The sequence below is a fragment of the Vidua chalybeata genome, chromosome 9 (assembly GCF_026979565.1).
Source record: "Vidua chalybeata isolate OUT-0048 chromosome 9, bVidCha1 merged haplotype, whole genome shotgun sequence".
NCBI classification, from domain to species: domain Eukaryota; kingdom Metazoa; phylum Chordata; class Aves; order Passeriformes; family Viduidae; genus Vidua; species Vidua chalybeata.
Window position 1 is genome coordinate 5,172,855 of NC_071538.1, and position 19,391 is coordinate 5,192,245.

The 19,391-nt window shown below is 51.7% G+C and overlaps 1 protein-coding gene across 3 annotated transcripts in view; it reads left to right on the forward strand.

The window, feature by feature from the left end:
- The window catches only part of NEGR1 (neuronal growth regulator 1), a 183,350-nt gene that overhangs the window by 94,327 nt on the left and 69,632 nt on the right, over nt 1–19,391 (forward strand). For all 3 annotated transcript variants that reach the window (XM_053950113.1, XM_053950114.1, XM_053950115.1), the window contains exons 3-4: nt 8,663–8,788; nt 16,887–17,018. In XM_053950113.1, coding sequence (XP_053806088.1) covers nt 8,663–8,788; nt 16,887–17,018 — 258 coding nt within the window. The remainder of the gene's footprint in view (nt 1–8,662; nt 8,789–16,886; nt 17,019–19,391) is intronic.

Consider the following 19,391-nt stretch of genomic DNA (forward strand, 5'->3'; position numbering starts at 1 on the left):
CTCTGAGCTCTCCCTGGATCCTTCTCCTCTCCAGGGGAGCACCCCCAGCTCTCCCTGGATCCTTCTCCTCTCCAGGTGAGCACCCCCAGCTCTCCCTGGATCCTTCTCCTCTCCAGGTGAGCACCCCCAGCTCTCCCTGGATCCTTCTCCTCTCCAGGTGAGCACCCCCAGCTCTCCCTGGATCCTTCTCCTCTCCAGGTGAGCACCCCCAGCTCTCCCTGGATCCTTCTCCTCTCCAGGTGAGCACCCCCAGCTCTCCCTGGATCCTTCTCCTCTCCAGGTGAGCACCCCCAGCTCTCCCTGGATCCTTCTCCTCTCCAGGGGAGCACCCCCAGCTCTCCCTGGATCCTTCTCCTCTCCAGGGGAGCACCCCCAGCTCTCCCAGCCCGGCTCCAGAGGGGCTCCAGCCCTGCAGCAGCTCCGTGGTGGAATTCCCTGAGGGGCTGTAGTCAGGGGTCCTTGGGGGTCCCTCCAGCTCCCAATATTCAGTGGGGCTGTGCTCTAGAATGGGTGGGAGAGAGCTGGGGCTGAGAGGAAAGGACCAGGAATTGCTTTTCACATCAGAGCAAAACGCTTAAAATGGGAAGTAAGCAGAGCCATATGGTTGGGATACAGGGAAGGGGGAGTGATGCAGCCAGAGAACTGTCAAGGGAAATTATTTTAATAACTATCTTGGGAATACGATGTAAATCTGTCATTCAGGCTCGCTGGAGAGAGACTGAACCTGTAGAATTCTGCAAAAGGAAAAATGCAGAGTTACAAGAAATCATCTCAAATCATTACAGCTCTTTTATTTAGTTCCTGTGACAGCACGAGCAGCAACAGGTATATCACTGTTTACCTGTCACAACCCTCTAATATTCTCATTTTGCCTGTAAGGAGCAGTGATGAGGTTTTACCTCTAATTTTCCAGTCTAGAACTCTTTTCTTGGCACTTCTTGTGTGGCAGGAATCCTTCACTGAAAATCCCTTTGCCCAAGTACGTTGGAATTTGTATTTAAAAGATGGACATCCCTGTTTGAGTGTACAAATTCCAACCTCAGGGACAGGGGCAGGGGCAGCTGGAGCTGGGCCAGGGGAGGTTTAGGTTGGATTTTAGGGAAAGGTTCTTCCCCCAGAGGATGCTGGGCACTGCCAAAGCTCCAGGAGCACAGGGTGGGGTCGTTGGGCTGTCTGTGCAGGGCCAGGGGTGGGACTGGTGATACTGGGGGCCCCTCCAACCCAGGATATTCCATCATTCCGTGGCTTTCTGACTCCAAACTTGCACAGCCCCTTCAGCAGCCAGCAGCCTGCACACCCTGGGTGCTGCTCTTCCTTTGTCTGCGAGGATAAAGGAAGGGAAATCCGAGTTTATTTTGAATTATTACATTTTATTGCTTTTCTGGCTGAGCAAACAATGGTGCTCTCGCTGCTGGTTGGAACTGGAACCTTGTAGGATTTAGGTTGTGGTCGGGAAAGGGGAACAGTGGGGTTTTAAGGGATAATGTGTGTCCCTATGTAATACCAGCAGCTTTTTGACACCTTCTGGAGGAGCAGGGCCAGTGTGGCCCATGGCTGGTGGCCCAGGAGGAGGGAAGGGCTGGTTTTGGCAGCCTGGGAAGGTGGAGGTGTTTGCTGGGATCCATGTGCTGGGATATTGATGGGGTTTTGCTGGTATTTCCTTGGCCTCTTCCACTCTGCAGCTCCCTAACACAGAGACCTTCAGGAGCTTCCTGGCACCAGGAGCCTTTAGAGGTGTTCAGAGTGGTTTATTCAGATTTATCCAGGCTCTGTTTAACTGACAAATGTTCATCCTGTCCCACCCGTTTGTCCCTTTCTTACCCTGGGTAAACTCTTCTCTTCTTGTCTTGCCTTAGAAGTCTTGTCTTCTTGACTTATAAAATGAGTCCAGGGGAGCACTGGTTTTACCCAGATAAAATCTTGCATTATTTCAACCTTTGACTGTTTTCACAGTTGGGATCATTCTTCTTCAGCCCCACCCAACCTGGCCTTGGGCATTCCAGGGGCAGCCACGGCTTCTCTGGGCAGCCTGTGCCAGTGCCCAGGAAATAATTCACTGGCTCCCCTCTTCACTGGTGCTGGATGGAAAGCCATCCCTGCTTTTCCAGAGCCCTGTCCCACCCCTGGGTGTTAATGAGCTCCTGCAGTGGGGCCCTGCTCAGCCAGCAATCAGTGCCCAGCTGGGAGGGCTTTGGCTCCAGCCACCAGGAGGTTGCTTTTTTTAATCGTTATTTTTGCCCTTTATGACTTTTTGGCTCCATTTCCATGATTAAACAGTTGGCAGAGCGTTGATTGCAGAGTGCTGCTCGCTGGAAGGAGCTTGTGAAGTGTCTCAAAGCTTTTCCAGGGAGTGGGAGAAGCGGAGCTGCACCTCCTGCTCCTCGTGCTCTGTGGTCCAGGAATGTCCCAGTGGGACAGCTGAGCTGCCCTGGCAGGAGGGAAGGTGGAGAGCACAGCCCACAGACACACAGGATTCCCAAGCAGGACCATCCCTTTTCCACTCGTGCCCTGCTAACGCCCTCAAATTGGTCTCGGGTGGGCTGAGCACAGAAGCCAGGTGAAGACAGAGTTCTGAACACCAAGGACGCCCCATGACTTTGCAGAGATTATGGTTACTGCCACGGAGAGCAGAGAGGTAAAAGATCCATCCCAAACTTAGGGAAGCGCCACTTTTGTGAGACCTTTTGTCACGCCTGGGCGCTGACAGGAACTGGAAATAAATGAAGGCTCGAGATCAAACCATTTCTCTTCCCAGCCCACCCATCATTTATTTCCTCGGCCCCACTTTGCCAAAGCTGCTGTGTTTGAGACAAATTGTGTTTAATTAGGAGGAGGTGGAGACCTTTAGGCAACGCTCTTCAATCAAAGTGCCTGGAGGAACTAATCATGGGAATGCAAAAGGGTTGGGAGCTGTCCCCGCTGGTGACTGATTGTCAGAGGGGAGGGCTGGTGCCAGCACAGGCTGGGCACTCCTGCTGGAAAAGCTCTCCTGATTTAAAATCTGTGCTCAAGACACGCTGGAGATGGTGCTTGTGGTGGGGGCATTTCACTGCTCTGTAAATATTGAGCTCGTCTGAGTATGAAATGAGAAAAATATAAGAGCTATAAAAAACAGAGCAATTTTCAGTGAGCATTGATAAAAAATTTTACTACCCCAGAAAGCACAGTTATCTTTTTCAGGATTGATACTTAGGATGCAAGATGTTCAACTACTCAAAGGAGTTTGTTGGAAATAATTCTTGGAGATGTTTAGGGTTGGTTTTAGCTTAAAATCAGGGACTTGGGGTGTGGCATCCAGTGTTTAGGGGATCGGTGTTGTTTCCAGGGCTGAGGATGAAAACAGTGCCTGGGCTTGCCAGGGAGGTGGAGGATTGATTTTACCAGGGATGGGGGGACAGGACACTGGGAATGGATCCCAGTGCCAGAGGGCAGGGATAGATGGGATATTGGGAATTGGGAATTGTTCCCTGGCAGGGTGGGCAGGCCCTGGAATAGAATAGAATTCCCAGAGCAGCTGTGGCTGCCCCTGGATCCCTGGCAGTGCCCAAGGCCAGGTTGGACACTGGGGCTGGAGCAGCCTGGGACAGGGGGAGGTGTCCCTGCCATGGCAGGGGTGGGTTTGAGGTCCCTTCCACCCAAACCATTCTGGAATTCTGGGATTTTGTCACACAAATAATTTGGAAATTATTGGGATAACTGGTGGAATTTGGTGAAATCCAGGCAGTTTTCACCCCTGCAGTGGTTCCCTGTTTCTGGGAGCCTTCCAAGCAGCTTCTGGATGGCAGTTCTGGATTTTGCAGCACAGAACTTTCACCTGACAGAGTGAGCCTTGCACAGTCCAGCTTTTAGGGGGCTTCTCTGCAATCCTGACATTTTGAACCATTTTAACAATATTTAACTATTCCACTGCAACCTGCATTGGGTTTGTTTTTTTCCTTAAATCTTTCCTTTGATTCCCTGTTGTGTTTTCCCCATTTTTCCCCCTCAAAATGATGGTCAGACACGATGTTCTTAGAGATCCTTTCCAGCCTTAAGGATTCCATCATTCCATGACTTGACTGTCCTGGCTGTGTGTGGTTTTCCAGGCACAAGTTGCTTTGTCCTTCTGATTACAGCGGGAAGAACAGGAGAAGGAAAGAACGGGAATTCAGGGTTTTCCTGCCACGCTGAAATTCCTGAGCCCATGAGGCAGAGAGGGGGGTTTGTGGCAGGGAAGACTGAGGATTCTCAGTTAGTGGGAATGGAGCTTAATCACCCTCATAAGCACATTTTAATTTTTCTATGGATTTGTCATAAAAACCAATTATTATGCCCAAGCCATAAAAGGAAGAGCAAGAATCTGTTTCCTGTGTCCTGGCAGTGATTTCCAGCTATTCCCCACGCTGATGAAATCAATTTTATCCCGTCCCCCAGAGGAGCCCAGGGCTCCCCTGCTGCTTCCAGCCCTTCCAGCAGGCAGCTCAGCCCAGGAGGGTCCCCAGGGTGTCACTGCAGCACTCGGGGCACAGCAGGGGAGGGGACAGCCACCCCCAGAGCCTGGGCAGCTCCTGCTGCTGCCAGGGATGTGCTGCGGGAGGGAACTGGGGAATCCATTGTGGAATTCATTGTGGAATTGTGGAATCCATTGTGGAATTAATTTTGTGGAATTCATTGTGGAATTGCAGAATTCACTGTGGAATTCATTGTGGAATTGTGGAATTCATTGTGGAATTCATTTTGTGGAATTCATTGTGGAATTCATTGTGGAATTGTGGAATTGTGGAATTCATTGTGGAATTCATTGTGGAATTCATTTTGTGGAATTCATTGTGGAATCCATTGTGGAATTGCAGAATTCATTGTGGAACTGTGGAATCCATTGTGGAATGCATTGTGGAATCCATTGGAGAATCCATCGTGGAATTCATTGTGGAATTCACTGCGGAATTGTGGAATCCATTGTGGAATTGTGGAATTCATTGTGGAATTCATTGTGGAATCCATTGTGGAACTGTGGAATTAATTGTGGAATTGTGGAATTTACTGCGGAATTGTGGAATCCATTGTGGAATCCATTGTGGAATCCATTGTGGAATTCATTGTGGAATTCATTGTGGAATTGTGGAATCCATTGTGGAATTCATTGTGGAATCCATTGTGGAATTCACCGTGGAATTGTGGAATCCATTGTGGAATTGTAGAATGGTGGAATTCATTGTGAAACTGTGGAATTCACTGTGGAATTGTGGAATCCATTGTGGAATGCATTGTGGAATCCATTGGAGAATCCATTGTGGAATTCATTGTGGAATTCATTGTGGAATCCATTGTGGAATCCATTGTGGAATCCATTATGGAATTCACTGTGGAACTGTGGAATCCATTGTGGAATCCATTGTGGAATCCATTGTGGAATCCATTGTGGAATTCACTGTGGAATTGTGGGATCCATTGTGGAATCCATTGTGGAATCCACTGTGGAACTGTGGGGGCTCTCAGCCCAGCCAGGGCCTCCCGAGTCACTTCCCTGACACACAGCTCCAGCCCCCGCTCCCAGCACAGGGAGCCTTTAGCAAGGGCTCTCCCCCTGCTTTAACCCCGTAACTCCTGGAACACGGTGAGCTCTGGTCTCCCCTGAGCCTTCTTTTCCCACGGCTGACCATCCCTGCTTCTCCCAGCCTTTGCTCACACACCCTGTCCAAAAAAAGCAAAGTTTAAATTAAAGGCACTGTGCAAAAAGGGAAGGGTTTGCGTTAAAGCATTAACATTAATTTAATGCTTTAATTTAACATTAGAAAAGAAAAAGCCAGATGACTGCAAAGCACTTCCCATGTTGGACCCCCGCACCAAATTTACTTGGGAGTTTAATTCCTCCTTCATCCTTGTTTATTATTTCATTTCTTTGGCCTTCCGTTAATCCATTTTCTGAATAAATGTTTATTTGCTGCTTTATTTAATTTTTCCCCTGACCTTCACAGCTCCACGTGATCTGTGTGGGAGCTGCTGAAGTGGGGAGCAGCTCAGTGATGGGTTTAATGTGCGCTCCAAGCTCAGCAGAGCAGATTTTAAATGCCAAATCTGCTCCAAGATCAGAGTCTTTAGAGGTGTGGGAAGAAATACGGATGCAAAACAAACATTTTTTAAATTCCTAATAAATATTAACATTCCATTGTGATGCTGCACATATACTTGAGGCATAATTAATAAATTCCACAGATTTTAGTGATCTGAATGTAATGATCCCTATCAGCCAGTAAATAGCAGAAAAATTAGCACATACTGATACGGCAGAAATCCTGATTTGTGTCAAACTGCGAGGCTCCAGAATTGCTTTGGAAGCCAATTTCTATCCCGGGAAGGACGATGTTCCTGGGAAATCACTGCCAGTAATAACATCCACGGTGAGCCATGAGCCCCAGCTCACACTGTGCCACTTCTGTCATTTGACAGGATTGCACTGGGCTGCAGCTCTCTGCTTATTTGGGGGTTATTTTAATTAATGGACCTCTCAGATTCATTTCCTTTCTAATTCTATGTTGGAAATGCATCAATGCTGTGACCTGCTCAGTGTCATTGTAACGAGACTCACAGACATCTTCAACGAGGTTTGATTTAATTTCCTCCCTGTAAAGCCCAGATTAAAGAAGAGCCCAGTCAATTAGGAATGGAACAAAGCTTGTACTTGAAAGGAAATCACTTAATCTGCACCCTGTAAGTCTGGAAAATTCTCCACCTTCTACCATGTCACAGCTCCAATCTTCCCTCAGAAAGACTGGAAAGTTCCTGGTGGGAAGCCCCAAAATGCAACAAAAGCCTGCACATTTCTTGTGGGTCAGATCTTCGTGGCTTCAGCAAAACCTGGGGAGGGTTTGTGCCTGTCTGACAGCCTGTGCTGGGCTGGAGCCCCTCTGGAGCCAGGCTGGGAGAGCTGGGGGTGCTCACCTGGAGAGGAGAAGGATCCAGGGAGAGCTGGGGGTGCTCACCTGGAGAGGAGAAGGATCCAGGGAGAGCTGGGGGTGCTCCCCTGGAGAGGAGAAGGATCCAGGGAGAGCTCAGAGCCCCTGGCAGGGCCTGAAGGGGCTCCAGGAGAGCTGCAGAGGGACTGGGGACAAGGCAGGGAGGGACAGGACACAGGGAATGGCTGGAAGCTGAAAGAAGGTAAATTTAGATGGGATATTGGGAAGGAATTCCTGGCTGGGAGGGTGGGGAGGGGCTGGGATGGAATTGCCAGAGCAGCTGTGGCTGCCCCTGGATCCCTGGCAGTGCCCAAGGCCAGGCTGGAGCAGCCTGGGACAGTGGAGGTGTCCCTGCCAGGGCAGGGGGGGCACTGGGTGGGATTTGGGGTCCCCCCAGCCCAGCCCAGCCCAGCCCAGCCCAGGCTGGGATTGCTCAGTTCCAGCAGTGCTGCCAGCTGGGAGTGGGCTCTGCCATCCCAAGGCTCCAGCCAGCTGCAGGAGGAGAATGGATGGCCTTGGTTCATCCTTTGGGTGAAGATGTTCAGCGCTGGGATTCGCAGGAAGGGGCACAAAATGTGTTTGGAGAAGCAAATTCCTCCCGTGTGCCAAAAGCTGGAGAGTCCTGCCTGTGCCAGCCCCCGTGGCAGCCCCGTCAGGGAAGGTGTGACGTGGAGGGAGCTGCACAGAATCCCGGGGGCTCAGGAATGTTCTGGAAGGTGTTTTGCTGACTCCAGCTCCCAGTCAGAGCTGCAGGAGCAGTGGCACAGGTGGGCTGGACACGGCATTAATTCCAGCCGGGAGGAAAGGGACAGTGGAGCTGCTGAGAGCAGCGTCTCCTCTCCCCCCGTGCCTCCTTAGGGAATTGGGAAAAACACCAAACCAGCACTGGGAGGTGGGGATGCAGCCCAAAGTCCCAAAATCCTAAAGGTGTTTGGGATTCTGGAGCAGAGGAGCTGGGATCAGCCTTCCCCACAGCTCTCCCTAAGGATGGAGTTTCTCTGCTAATCGGAAATGCTCCCCGCAGCCTCCCAGTGCCTTTGCCCACACATGCAGAGGCACAAGCACTGGCGGTGAGAATCCCCAGCTTGCTGGAGCCAGCCTGAGCCCAGCTCTGGTCAGGGAAAGGGCTGGAGAACATCAGCAAGGGGGGATCCCACAGCGCCCAGCTGGGCTGGACTTTCCAGCCCCCGAGGGGATGTCCGGGCACAGCCACGGCTTCAGGCGGGGGCATTTGGGCTGGGATGCAGCACAACCAGGCACACATCTGGGAGAGAAAAGCCCCAGCTGGACAGGCACTTGGGTTAGGGGAATGGACGAGCCCCAGAGCAAGAGGAAACAACAAAACAAATGTCTTTTAGTCCTCTTTGTGAGCACCTTGGGTTCTCCAGGTGCACACAGAGTGGCTGGAACAGCATCATTAATTTTTAAAAGTACCAGAAAAACCTAATTTTGTCTTCTTCACAAGCTGTCAGGAGCAAGCTCAGCCTTCCCTTAAGCAGGAGCATCCATCTCCCCGGGAGCTCTCCTGCAGCTCCTGCTCTGCACAAACACGGGGAATTGCTGCTTCTGCTTGTGGGGTTTGCAGTCCAGGGCTGAGCTCCTGGGCTGCGATGGAGAGCGCTGTGCTCCCCCCCAGGAGCTTTTGCAGCTCCCCCTGCCCCTGGGTGGGCTTTGTCCCTGCTGGTGGCCCCGAGCTCCCCTGACTCCCTGTCCCTGTCTCGTTGCAGTCTCTCCCAAGATATTCCGGATCTCCAGCGACATCGTCGTGAACGAGGGCAGCAACGTCACCCTGGTGTGCCTGGCCACGGGGAAACCAGAGCCCTCCATCTCCTGGAGACACATCTCCCCCTCGGGTGAGTGCCTGGGCACGGGGACAGCAGCACCAGGGCTCTGCCCACCCTGAGCCCTGGGGAACCCGCGGGTGTTGCCCTGATTTTTAAAAGTGTTTTCTTTAATAGTTCTTTTGAAAGTTTTAAAGTTCTCATAAAACTTCTTTAGCCTTCTGATAATGTTTACGTGTTTGAGAGTTAGAGCTCCCACAGAATTTCATGTGTAAATAGAATAGTTTGTGTATTTCCCTGTGGGTGGAGAGAAATGATTGATTGATCTTTGGACCAGTGTGGTTGGAGAGGTGGTAATTCCATCCTCCAACCCACGGTCACCTTTGGAATTCTATAAACTCCAGATGTTCGAATAAAATGGGGTCTTTTTCTCTTTTGAACTTCCCAAGCTCCTGTGCACTCATTTCACAGAGTCACAGAATCACAGAACGATGAGGTTGGAAGAGACCTCCAAGATCATCAAGTCCAACCTGTGCCCCAACACCTCAGCCAGACTACAGCACCCAGTGCCATGTCCAGTCTTTTTTTAAACACATCAGAAATGGTGATCCCAGCACCTCCCAGGGAAGACAATTCCAGTACTTTATTATTCTTTCGGTGAATTTTTTTTTTTCCTAATACCCAACCTGAACCTTCCCTGCCGTAGCCTGAGGCTGTGACCTCTTGTTCTGTCAGCGCTGCCCGGTGGAAGAGACCGACCCCACCTGTCTGCACCTCCCTTCAGGGAGCTGTGGGGAGCAATGAGGTCACCCCTGAGCCTCCTCTTCTCCAGGCTGAGCACCCCCAGCTCCTCCAAACGTTCCTCACAGGGTTTGTGTTCCAGCCCCTCTCCAGCCTCGCTGCCTCCTCTGGATGTGCTCAAACATCCCAACGTCCTTCCCAAACTGAGGGGCCAGGACTGGGCACAGCCCTCGAGGTGTGGTCTTACGTGTCCAGTGGCAACACAAGGGGGTCAGGGCTGGCGTGGTGCCGGTGATGCCCTGGGAGGCTGCCTGGAGCAGGGGCTGGGCAGAGCAAAGGAGCAAAGCAGGGATTTATTAAAGAACCTTCAAAGGGCGCACCTTGGGCACTGCAAGAGCCCGGCCATGGCTACAGCCAAGCTGGTTGACTCTGAGTCACGAGTTTGCACACTTTTATAAGTTTGGGTCCATTTCCCTGTTGGGGTTCAGTGTCCAATTCCAGCTCCAGGTGCTGCAGTCCCACCCTCCCAGGCTGCTCTCCTCCATTCCCTGCTGTTTGCACTTTCTGGGCTGAAGCTGCAGCTGTGTCCTTGGTTCTGGGCTGGAAAAGGATTGTTGTGTGTGCCTGAGCTGTGAGGAGAGCTGCTGGCACTGAGTGTGGAGTTCAGAGTGACACACCAATGCAGTGCAGAGCCTGGGAAATATGAAAGCTCAAACTTGAGGCATCACCATAACACAGGAATGAGGACAGAGCACCCCAAATATGAATATGTGTCCTTACATGTGTTGTAATCACAGTCATGGATCAAACAATTCCAGTAAAAATCCAAGCTAGGATGAAATGAGGAGCACAGGGGCTCTCTAGAAAAGGGAAACAAGAGAGTTAAGCACACGAAGGGGTCATGCAGTAGGTTCAGTTTACTCTCATTTCTCCCACTGCTACAGGGCGGGATTTTTGGGGTGTCAGGGCTGGGACTTAGGATCCTGGTGGCTCCCTCCCTCAGGATATTCCAGGATTCCACACCACTGAACCACTATTCCATGATAACAGTTCATCAGAATGGTTTTGCTGAATGAATTAAATGATGTGTATGAAAAATTGTGAACAAAATGGCAATGGAAAGAATCCCTGCTGTTTGATATTTCCATGTATCCCCTTGGCTCCTCGTAGCACGTTGAAAGGAAAGGTTTTGGCCAGTGTCAGGGCCACTGGAGCTGCTCCCTGTGAGCAAAGCTGGGGCTCTGGGGAGATCCCTGCTCTGGAAATGAGGATTTTGTGCTCCTCAGCTCTGTCCCAGCTCTGTCCCAGGCAGGACTGGAGCTGCCTCTGTCGCTGGGACTCTGCAGTCAGAGCTGGCTTTGCAGTGAGGGGTTGCTCTGCTCCCCCAGCCTGTATAAAATCCGTGTAATTACAGGCGAGAAGGGTTCCGTGGGCTGCCACAGCCTCTCATCATCCTGAGGAACAGTTGGCTTTACAAAGCAGGATCAGGGAAAAAACCCTCACTTTTGACCTTTAGAACAATGACAATGAATTCGGCTTGAAGTGTCCATCAAGGGACTGGAGGAAAAATTCAGTTGTAGCAGAAAATGGATTTTAACTAAATGTCAAATAAAATTTTATTGGAAGCCCTGGTGATACTTTGGATTAATGGCTTAAAGCATTCGAGTGGCTGCAGAAAGGAGCTGGGGTGACGTTCCTGGAGAGGGAGGAGGAGAAAAAGAGAATTATTGCACTCAGGCTGCAGCAGGGGCTGAGGAGGAGGCAGAGCATCCTCCTCTGGAGCTCAGGCAAAATGAAGAGGTGGCACCTGGGGACATGGTCAGTGGTGGACCCCAGGGGGACTGCCCAACCCAAATGAACCTGTGGCAATGAATGCAGGGAGTCAGAAGGGCTTTCAGCGACCCCCCTGCATGTGCTCCTGTCTCCAAGCCCCATCCAAGCCCACCTTGGACACTTCCATCCCCGCCTTGATCACTTCCATCCCCACCTTGGACACTTCCATCCCCGCCTTGGACACTTCCATCCCCACCTTGGACACTTCCATCCCCACCTTGGACACTTCCATCCCCACCTTGGACACTTCCATCCCCAGAGATCTGGGATTCCGTGCCCTCGGTGTCCCCCGGGGATTCACAGACCCAGCTGGGTCTGGAGAGGGAGAGCACGGTCTCCAAAGGGCTCCTTGCTCAGGAATGCTGTCAGACGTGATGGGAGCAAGCCCAGGGGTGCCAGGGACTGCTCTGTGCCCCGCTGGCAGCAGGATGGTCGGTGCCAGGGCAGCAGCTCCGTGCCCTGGGGCAGACAGGCTCCAGTGGCAGCGCAGCCCTTGCCAGCAAACCCGGCCTGGCTCCATCAGGGAGGAGAGGCAGGAGAGCCGAGAGCCCCCGCGCCTGAGAGCCGTGCTTGGCATTCTGTCTGCAGCACCCCACCTCCCTCCTGCCCCAGCTTCATCTGCACTTGCTAATTCCTGCCCGTTCTCCTGTAATTCCCAGCGGCACTAATGAGGCTCCCAGGCAGGCAGCGCGTCTCCCATCCAGCACTAAATTATATTAACCAAGCATATTTAGAATATTCTCAAATTGTTTGTCAAAGCTGCTGCTAAAAGATAAGGAACTGAAATCTCTGAATACAAATGACTCAATGTAGACTAATTCCAGGATATGATCGTGATTTACATCAACACAGCCTCGACTCGCATGAGGTCGGATTCAATTTTTCTGAACAAGAGATAAATTGAACCTTTCGTAGGAATAAAAATAAAATGCATTTCAAGGTGATTTTTAAACTTAGTCCGTAAATTATTGGCCTGGAATCTTTACTGTGCATGTTTAACTTGCAGTCATTATGTAAATGCTCGCATTCTATAAATATTCATTACACAGCCCCATTATGTAAATCCAGCAAATCTCCCCACTCAGCGTAACAGCGTCGGGCTGCGGGCTGTAATCTCCAAATCTGTATTGTTGAAATGTCACCCGAATAAATTGCAGGTATTACTTATTTTGTTCTGACATTTCCCAGCAAAGTGCAGCATCGATAGTTTAGGAATGAAGGCAGAATGTTAAAGGATGAAGTTCTGCCGGGGACCCCGCTCCAGCTTTAGCTCTGCCGTGTCCCACCAGTGCTTGGGCAGAGCTCTGCAGGCAGCAGCAGCAACTGGCACTCAGAAACCTCCTGATAAAACGTTCCTCCTCGCCAAAATCCAGGTGCCGTGCATCAAAATTCTTTTCCACTTTGCTTTTGGCAGAAGTTTCCCAAGGGGAGCTTCCCCAGCGGGGGAAGGAACGGGATGCTCGGGGGAGGCAGGGACAGCACGGGGCAGTGGAGTTAAGGTGAAGGAGGGTCACTTCGGGTCAGACACTGGGATGGAATTCTTCCCTGCAAGGCCCTGAGCGCCCAGAGCAGCTGTGGCTGCCCCTGGAGCCCTGGCAGTGCCCAAGGCCAGGCTGGATGGGGCTGGGAGCTCCTGGACAGTGGGAGGTGTCCCTCCTGGAACAGTGGAGCGAGGTGGGATTTCAGATCCCTTCCAACCCAAACCATTCCAGGATTCTGGGATTCCTGGTTACTTCCAGTTCCACATTTCCCAGCTCTTCCCTGCTCTCTTCCCTTGTTCTCAGGGTTTTATCTCCATCATTCCTGGCCAGCAGCTTTCCCAAAGCAGGAGGATGACTGGATGTGGGGAGAGGCCTGCACTGGGAGGAGCAGGGCTCCAGAAACTGTGGATAAGGCAGATTTTCCCACGTGGAATGCCAGGCAGGCCCTTGGCACCAGGACACTCGGCGTTCATTCCGTCCAGCACTGCAGAACACTCCCGTTCTCTGAGAACAGGGAGAAACAGCGAGGGATTGAGAAAAGCCCCCCTAAATCCCAGGAAGCAAACCCAGCCCTGCCAGAGCCTGGGCTCCCCTGCCCCGGAGCCACCGCCCTGACAGAAAGGAGAAGGGCTCTGCTGAAGTGCAAGTGCTTCAGACCTGGATTTCCAGGCTGCAAATCCTCAACTGACAGGAATTATTGTGGGATTTCCAGGGCTTTGCCTGTGTACACAGGGCGAGCCCTTCAAATGCTCCATCTCCTGCTTACAGATGGCTTTAAAGCTGGAAGTTTTAGAAGGAAGTTCCTGGCTTGCTTCTTTTTTCTTGCTAACTCCCAAACAGGGAGCAGATGTTGCTGGGGAGGATATCGCCGTTGTTTTCCCCCAGCAGAGCAATTGTGCACTGTGGGATCTCTGAGCAGAGAGGAGCTGCTCTGCCCCTGCCTGCCCTTCACACAGAGGGGCTGCTCCAGAATTAACCACGTTGTGGGAAGGAGCTCAGTGGCAAACTGCACCTTCCTGATTCTGCAGCTCCAGGTTCAGTTGGCAGGGACCTCCTTCTGCTGCTGCTCTGGCCCAGGGAGCTCAAACCCAGGGATTATTTTCTCCTGGGTCAGGAATCCTGGAATGGTTTGCGTTGGGACCTTAAAGCCCACCCAGTGCCACCTCAGGGAGCTCCAAGCCCTGCCCAGCCTGGCCTGGGATCCAGGGACAGCCACAGCTCCCGTGGAAGGTTCCTTTGGAGGAAGCCCTGGTCAGCTGGAAGCATGGATGAGCAATGTTCCCTGGAAAACACCCAAAACCTGCATTCCCTGGGACGTGGGATGGCTCAGGTGGCCTCAGCCTCCTCCCTCAGCCCCTCCTGAGAGCAGTGACATTCATGGGCACGGCTGGTGGCTCGGGTGGGTCAGTCCTTCCTGCAGCCCCTCAGGGAGCGGAGGATTTTTATGAGTATTTGATAAGAATTTAATGTCCTGCTGGTTATCCTGGGGGATTGCTCAGCTGATGAAGGCATAGCTTGTCATTAAATCAATGGTCCCTGCTATCAAACACGGGGCTGGGGCTCCCCAGGAGCTCCAGGGGAGTAAATGAGGGCATTAATTAACAGTTTAAAGACAGCAGAGCACCCAATGGAAACGGCTGGGTGGCATTCCTCCCTTTGCCTTTGGATCAGCAGTAAAATCACTCCCAAAACTTCCCAAAGCACAGCTCTGCTTGGGAAGGGCCACGTCCTCTGGGCTCAGTTATGGGAATTTTGGCCTTTTCTTTCGAACAGGACTTGTAGGTACCAGCCTTGGGAGGTTTGGTGTTAGGATCCAATTAAAGGAAATTCAGTGCCAGGAGCCATCGCTCGGGGTGAGGTGACATTACCCTGCAGCTGGGCCTTTCTGAGGGACACTCCTCAGAAAAGGGCCATTTCAGAAGGTTGAGCATCCCTTCAGGAACAATTAAAGGCATTCCTAGGAATCCTCAGGCCTTCTTAAAATCCTTTAAAAATTTCTCTTTAAAATACACTTGTCAGGAGAAGAATACTGCAGCTAAGATGGTCAAATGACTGGGGCTTTGTGAAGGAACTGAGGGACAAGAGTGAGATCAAAATCTTAGAGATACAAACTAAACCTGCCCAAAAGCGTTGCACAGAAACGAGCAGGATCTTTTCCTTTTTGACAATTTCATGATAAATGGGAAGCATTTCTTACTTTTCAATAGAAGTAGATGAACTCATTAATAACTTATGGAATGCAATGAAAATGAGAGTTTCAGTGCAGGCTGAGCTTATTCCCACAGATACCAGCTCATTTTTACCTGAGAAACGCTGCAGTGTTGAATGAGCAGAGTGTGGATCTCAGGAGATATGTCAGAGCCTCAGTGTTCAGAGCCAGCCCAACGTTTCCCCCTCTTTCCAGAGCCAGCCAAGCCCTGGTGAATTATTACACAGCAATAATTCACCCCTTGATGGCCATGACATAGCAGCTCTGCCTTGTCCCCACTGCCCCCAAAGCCACAGTTATTAACAGCCAATTAAAGGCTTTCAGGCTGGGAAAACACTTCCAGCAAGGCTTTTAAACCGTTACACCTATAATTTCCAGCATCTGTGGTGGTGGCTGCTGTGAGAGGCTGTGCTGCAATAATAATGGCACTGAACTCTTTGGGGTTTGTGCTGTGGTGAGCACCTCGTGAGGAACCCAAACCTGTTAATTGGCCATGGAGAGGCTGGGAGCACAGCTGGGAGCAGGGAGCAGCTCCAGCTGAGGGACACCAAACACTCCCAGCCAGGTGGGAACAGCAGGGGAAGGCTGGGAGGGGCTGGGATTTCGGGAGCTGGGGAAGCGCCTGTGCCCCGTGTCAGGTGGGGACAAACGTGTTCCAGGGATGTGAGCAGTTCCTGGTGGGTTCCAGCTGAGCTGGGCCAGTGTTCCAGGGATGTGAGCAGTTCCTGGTGGGTTCCAGCTGAGCTGGGCCAGTGTTCCTGGCTGTGAACAATTCCTGGTGGGTTCCAGCTGAGCTGGGCCAGTGTTCCTGGCTGTGAACAATTCCCAGTGGGCTCCAGGGCACAGAGCAGGCATGGACACCAGTGTTTCTGTTTGGTTCTCTGTCGTTTCCCAGCAGGAGATCCCTGCCTGTCCTGGGAATCACTCACGGACTGTCCCTATTCCTGTGTGAGGCCCAAATCCCATTCCTCTGGGTCCTGTGGCCAAGGAGAGCTGTTAATCATTGGATCAGCTGGCTGGGATCAGCTGCTCCAGGGGTGGCTTTGGTCCCTGCAGCTGGCCCTGAGCTGGCTTTGCTCCATCCTGCAGGGCAGGCTGCTGTTACCCTGATTTTTAAAAGTGTAAGTTTTCTTTTATAGTTCTTTTGAAAGTTTTACAGTTCTCATAAAACTTCTTCAGCCTTCTGATAATGTTTACATATTTCTACAAGAGTTCTCACACTGTTCATGTAAACAATGATTGTTTTGCATCCTTCTTTGTGGGAGGAGAGAATTGATGGACTCTTGGTTTGACCAGTGTGGTTGGAGAGGTGGCAATTCCATCCTCCAGCCCACTGTTGCTTTTGGAATTCCATATATTGTGAGGTCAGAAATAAAATCCTCTCTTTTTCTCTCTTGAGCTCACCAAGCTTCTGTGTGCTCATTTCGTGCCCAACAGCGACAGGCTGGGCTCTGCCCGCCTGCAAACCATCAGCACTCAGGGATGCTGCAGCTTGGAAGGCAGGAGTGGGGCAGTGCTGGGCTGGTTTGGGTTGGAGGGGATGTAAAGCTCATCTTGCCCACCCCTGCCATGGCAGGGACACCTTCCCCTATCCCAGGGTGCTCCAAGCCCTGTCCAGCCTGGCCTTGGGCACTGCCACAGCTGCTCTGTTCCGTGGCACCCATCGGGTACAAATTACTCTGCTGTATCTCGGGTTGTTGAGCTTTTCTATGGAGCTGGGTCAGGAGAGAGCCTCTGGTCAGCTCCAGGAGTCTGGGGAGTTTCAGCTCCCCTCGGAGCTGGGGTTGCTGCGTGGAAGCCGCAGAGGCTGAGCGTGTTAAACCCTCTGGCTGCCGTGCAGGTGTTGGATGTCAGGAGCTGTGTGCTCAGCCTGCAGTAATTTCTTCCTGTGACCATTTCATTTCAGCCAAGCCCTTCGAGAGCGGGCAGTACCTGGACATCTACGGCATCACCAGAGACCAGGCTGGGGAGTACGAGTGCAGTGCAGAAAACGATGTCTCGGTCCCAGACGTGAAAAAAGTAAAAGTCACAGTAAACTGTAAGTGCTGTTATTTGTTATTCCCTCAGTGTGGTGGAGAAGGAGAGTCTGGAGTAGCAAACTGGAGCTGCTGGCTTTGTCACAGTGGCTGAGGGAGCTGTGCCACCTGGGTGTCACCAAGGCGGCCCCAGCGAGCTCGAGGTGCAGACTCTCATTTTTGGGTGATGATCTGAGCGGGTTCTGGTGGCTGCTGTGGATGTTGGGCCGAGCCCTTGCTGGTTTCTCTTTGTCGTGGTGGTGCTGGAAGTGATGTGAGGAGATGAGAACCTCTGCTTGGGTGCTTGGATGGGGCCTGATCTCCACGGGAGCGTGAGCTGCTCCCAGAGGAGGCAGCTGGGTGTTCATGCAGTCCCACTGCGGGCAGAGGGATGCTGCTCTGGGGACCCTGCTGGGTGGTGGAGGCACCAGCAGCTCTGACCTGGTGGGATTTCCGCACCGAGGAGGTGCTCTCAGCTTGGCTCTGAGTCTGATTTAGCACTCAGCATGATGTGAAATGTTCTTTTTCCCTCCAACATCTGAGAAAACTCAGGCAAGACAACGTGAATAATTTCTCTTGTTCATTCTGAGTTTTCTTTGGTTAAGCTCAGTTACCCAGCGTGTGGTTAGTTTCTGGTTTTGGAGTCGCTGTGGCAGCTTTATTGGTCACAAATATGAGGTGTCAGCGTTGTGTCTGCCCCAGAGGCCTTGTCCCAGCTGATGTGGGCAGCAAAGCCCCTCATCCCCTGTCGCTGTGGGGCTGCTGCTGTCACCTGGGGCATTCCCTGCTGCCCAGACTGCTCCCGTTCAGTGGCACCAGGGCTCCTTGGGCACGGGGACAATGCAGTGGCACTCCATTTCCATAACAAACTGACAAGAGCAAGGCTTCCTCCCCAGAAATTCCATCCTTTTATTTGGTGCCTGTGGACGTGGCTCAGTGGTGGCTTTGGCAGTGCTGGGGGAAGGTTGGACTTGGTGTCTTGGGGGTCTTTTCCAGCCTAAACGATTCTGTGAGTTCTTTTCCTCTGCTGCTGTTCTCACCCGCTCCTGGTGCCATTCCCTGGCTGCATTCCTGGTGCCATTCCATGATGGTGCTCCTGGTGCCATTCCATGGCTGCATTCTTGGTGCCATTCCCTGACTCCACTCCTGGTGCCATTCCCTGGCTGTATCCTGGTGCCATTCCCTGACTCCATTCCTGGTGCCATTCCCTGACTCCACTCCTGGTGCCATTCCCTGACTCCACTCCTGGTGCCATTCCCTGGCTGTATCCTGGTGCCATTCCCTGACTCCACTCCTGGTGCCATTCCCTGGCTGTATTCCCAGTGCCATTCCCTGGCTGCATTCCTGGTGCAGGGAGGTGCTGGCACGTGGCTGCTCAGGGCACGGAGAGGCTGTTCAGTCACCCGGGCAGGGACACGGAAATGACCAGGTTTGAAGGAGTCTGTGAAATTCAGGGTTCTGGGCTGGGCAGCTCGCAGCCCCACACAAACGGGGAGCTCCTGGCTCTCATGCCGTGGCTCTGATGGCTCACAGGGGGTTCATTACACTGCTTGATACACCACCATCTACATTTCCTACTTGATTTATGTCTGCCCTCCCTAATTCCCCTTTGAAAATGGGTGGCCCGAGAATCTGCCTGAATTCCAAAAGGATGGGGGGACACGAAAGGAGAGGAGCCACTGAAGCTGCTGGTTGGTGCTGAAGGAATGCTCCACCAAATCAAGTTAAAATAGATAACAGTAATCCAATTTCATTTCACAAGTAAATCCTATTAGCATTTTCCATTACATTTTGCAAAGCAAATACTGATTTATAGATTATAATATTGAACCCTGCTTTGAATGAGCCAGTGTTTGAATTTAATGTGTCATCTGAAAGCTGGTCTGAAACTCTCCAGGTGCTACTGTCACTTTGCTCGTTCTCTCCTGCTCTATTACTGTCATGCTTGGAAAATATTAAAGGCAGCTGCTAAATCCTAGAATTTCCAGTAGAGCTGAGGCCACAGTGAGAGGATGAGGAATGGGATGTGCCTCAGGAAACTGGCATTTATTTGCATTTATTTCAAAGTGTCAGCTGTCTAAATAACTAGAAAGTGTGGATTTAAAGTGGAGTGGCATTGCAGAATTCCCTTTTCTTAGGATAATCCATGTTAAGGGTCAGTTTGCCTGTAATTGTACCTTGGACAGCTCTGTTACAGCCGGAGCTTTCAGACTGGACTGAATCAAGATCCGGTGGCTTTGGGGAGGGAAAAGACATTTTTGAACTCGTTCCTGGGTGGTTTTGTCCAGTTTTCAGGCTGCTTTTTCCATTTTCCTGGATGAATTCCGGGTCCTCACCCCTGGTGTTGTGTTAGCGAGCCCTCCCCAGCAGCAGGCCCAGGACTGGTGTCCAGGTGA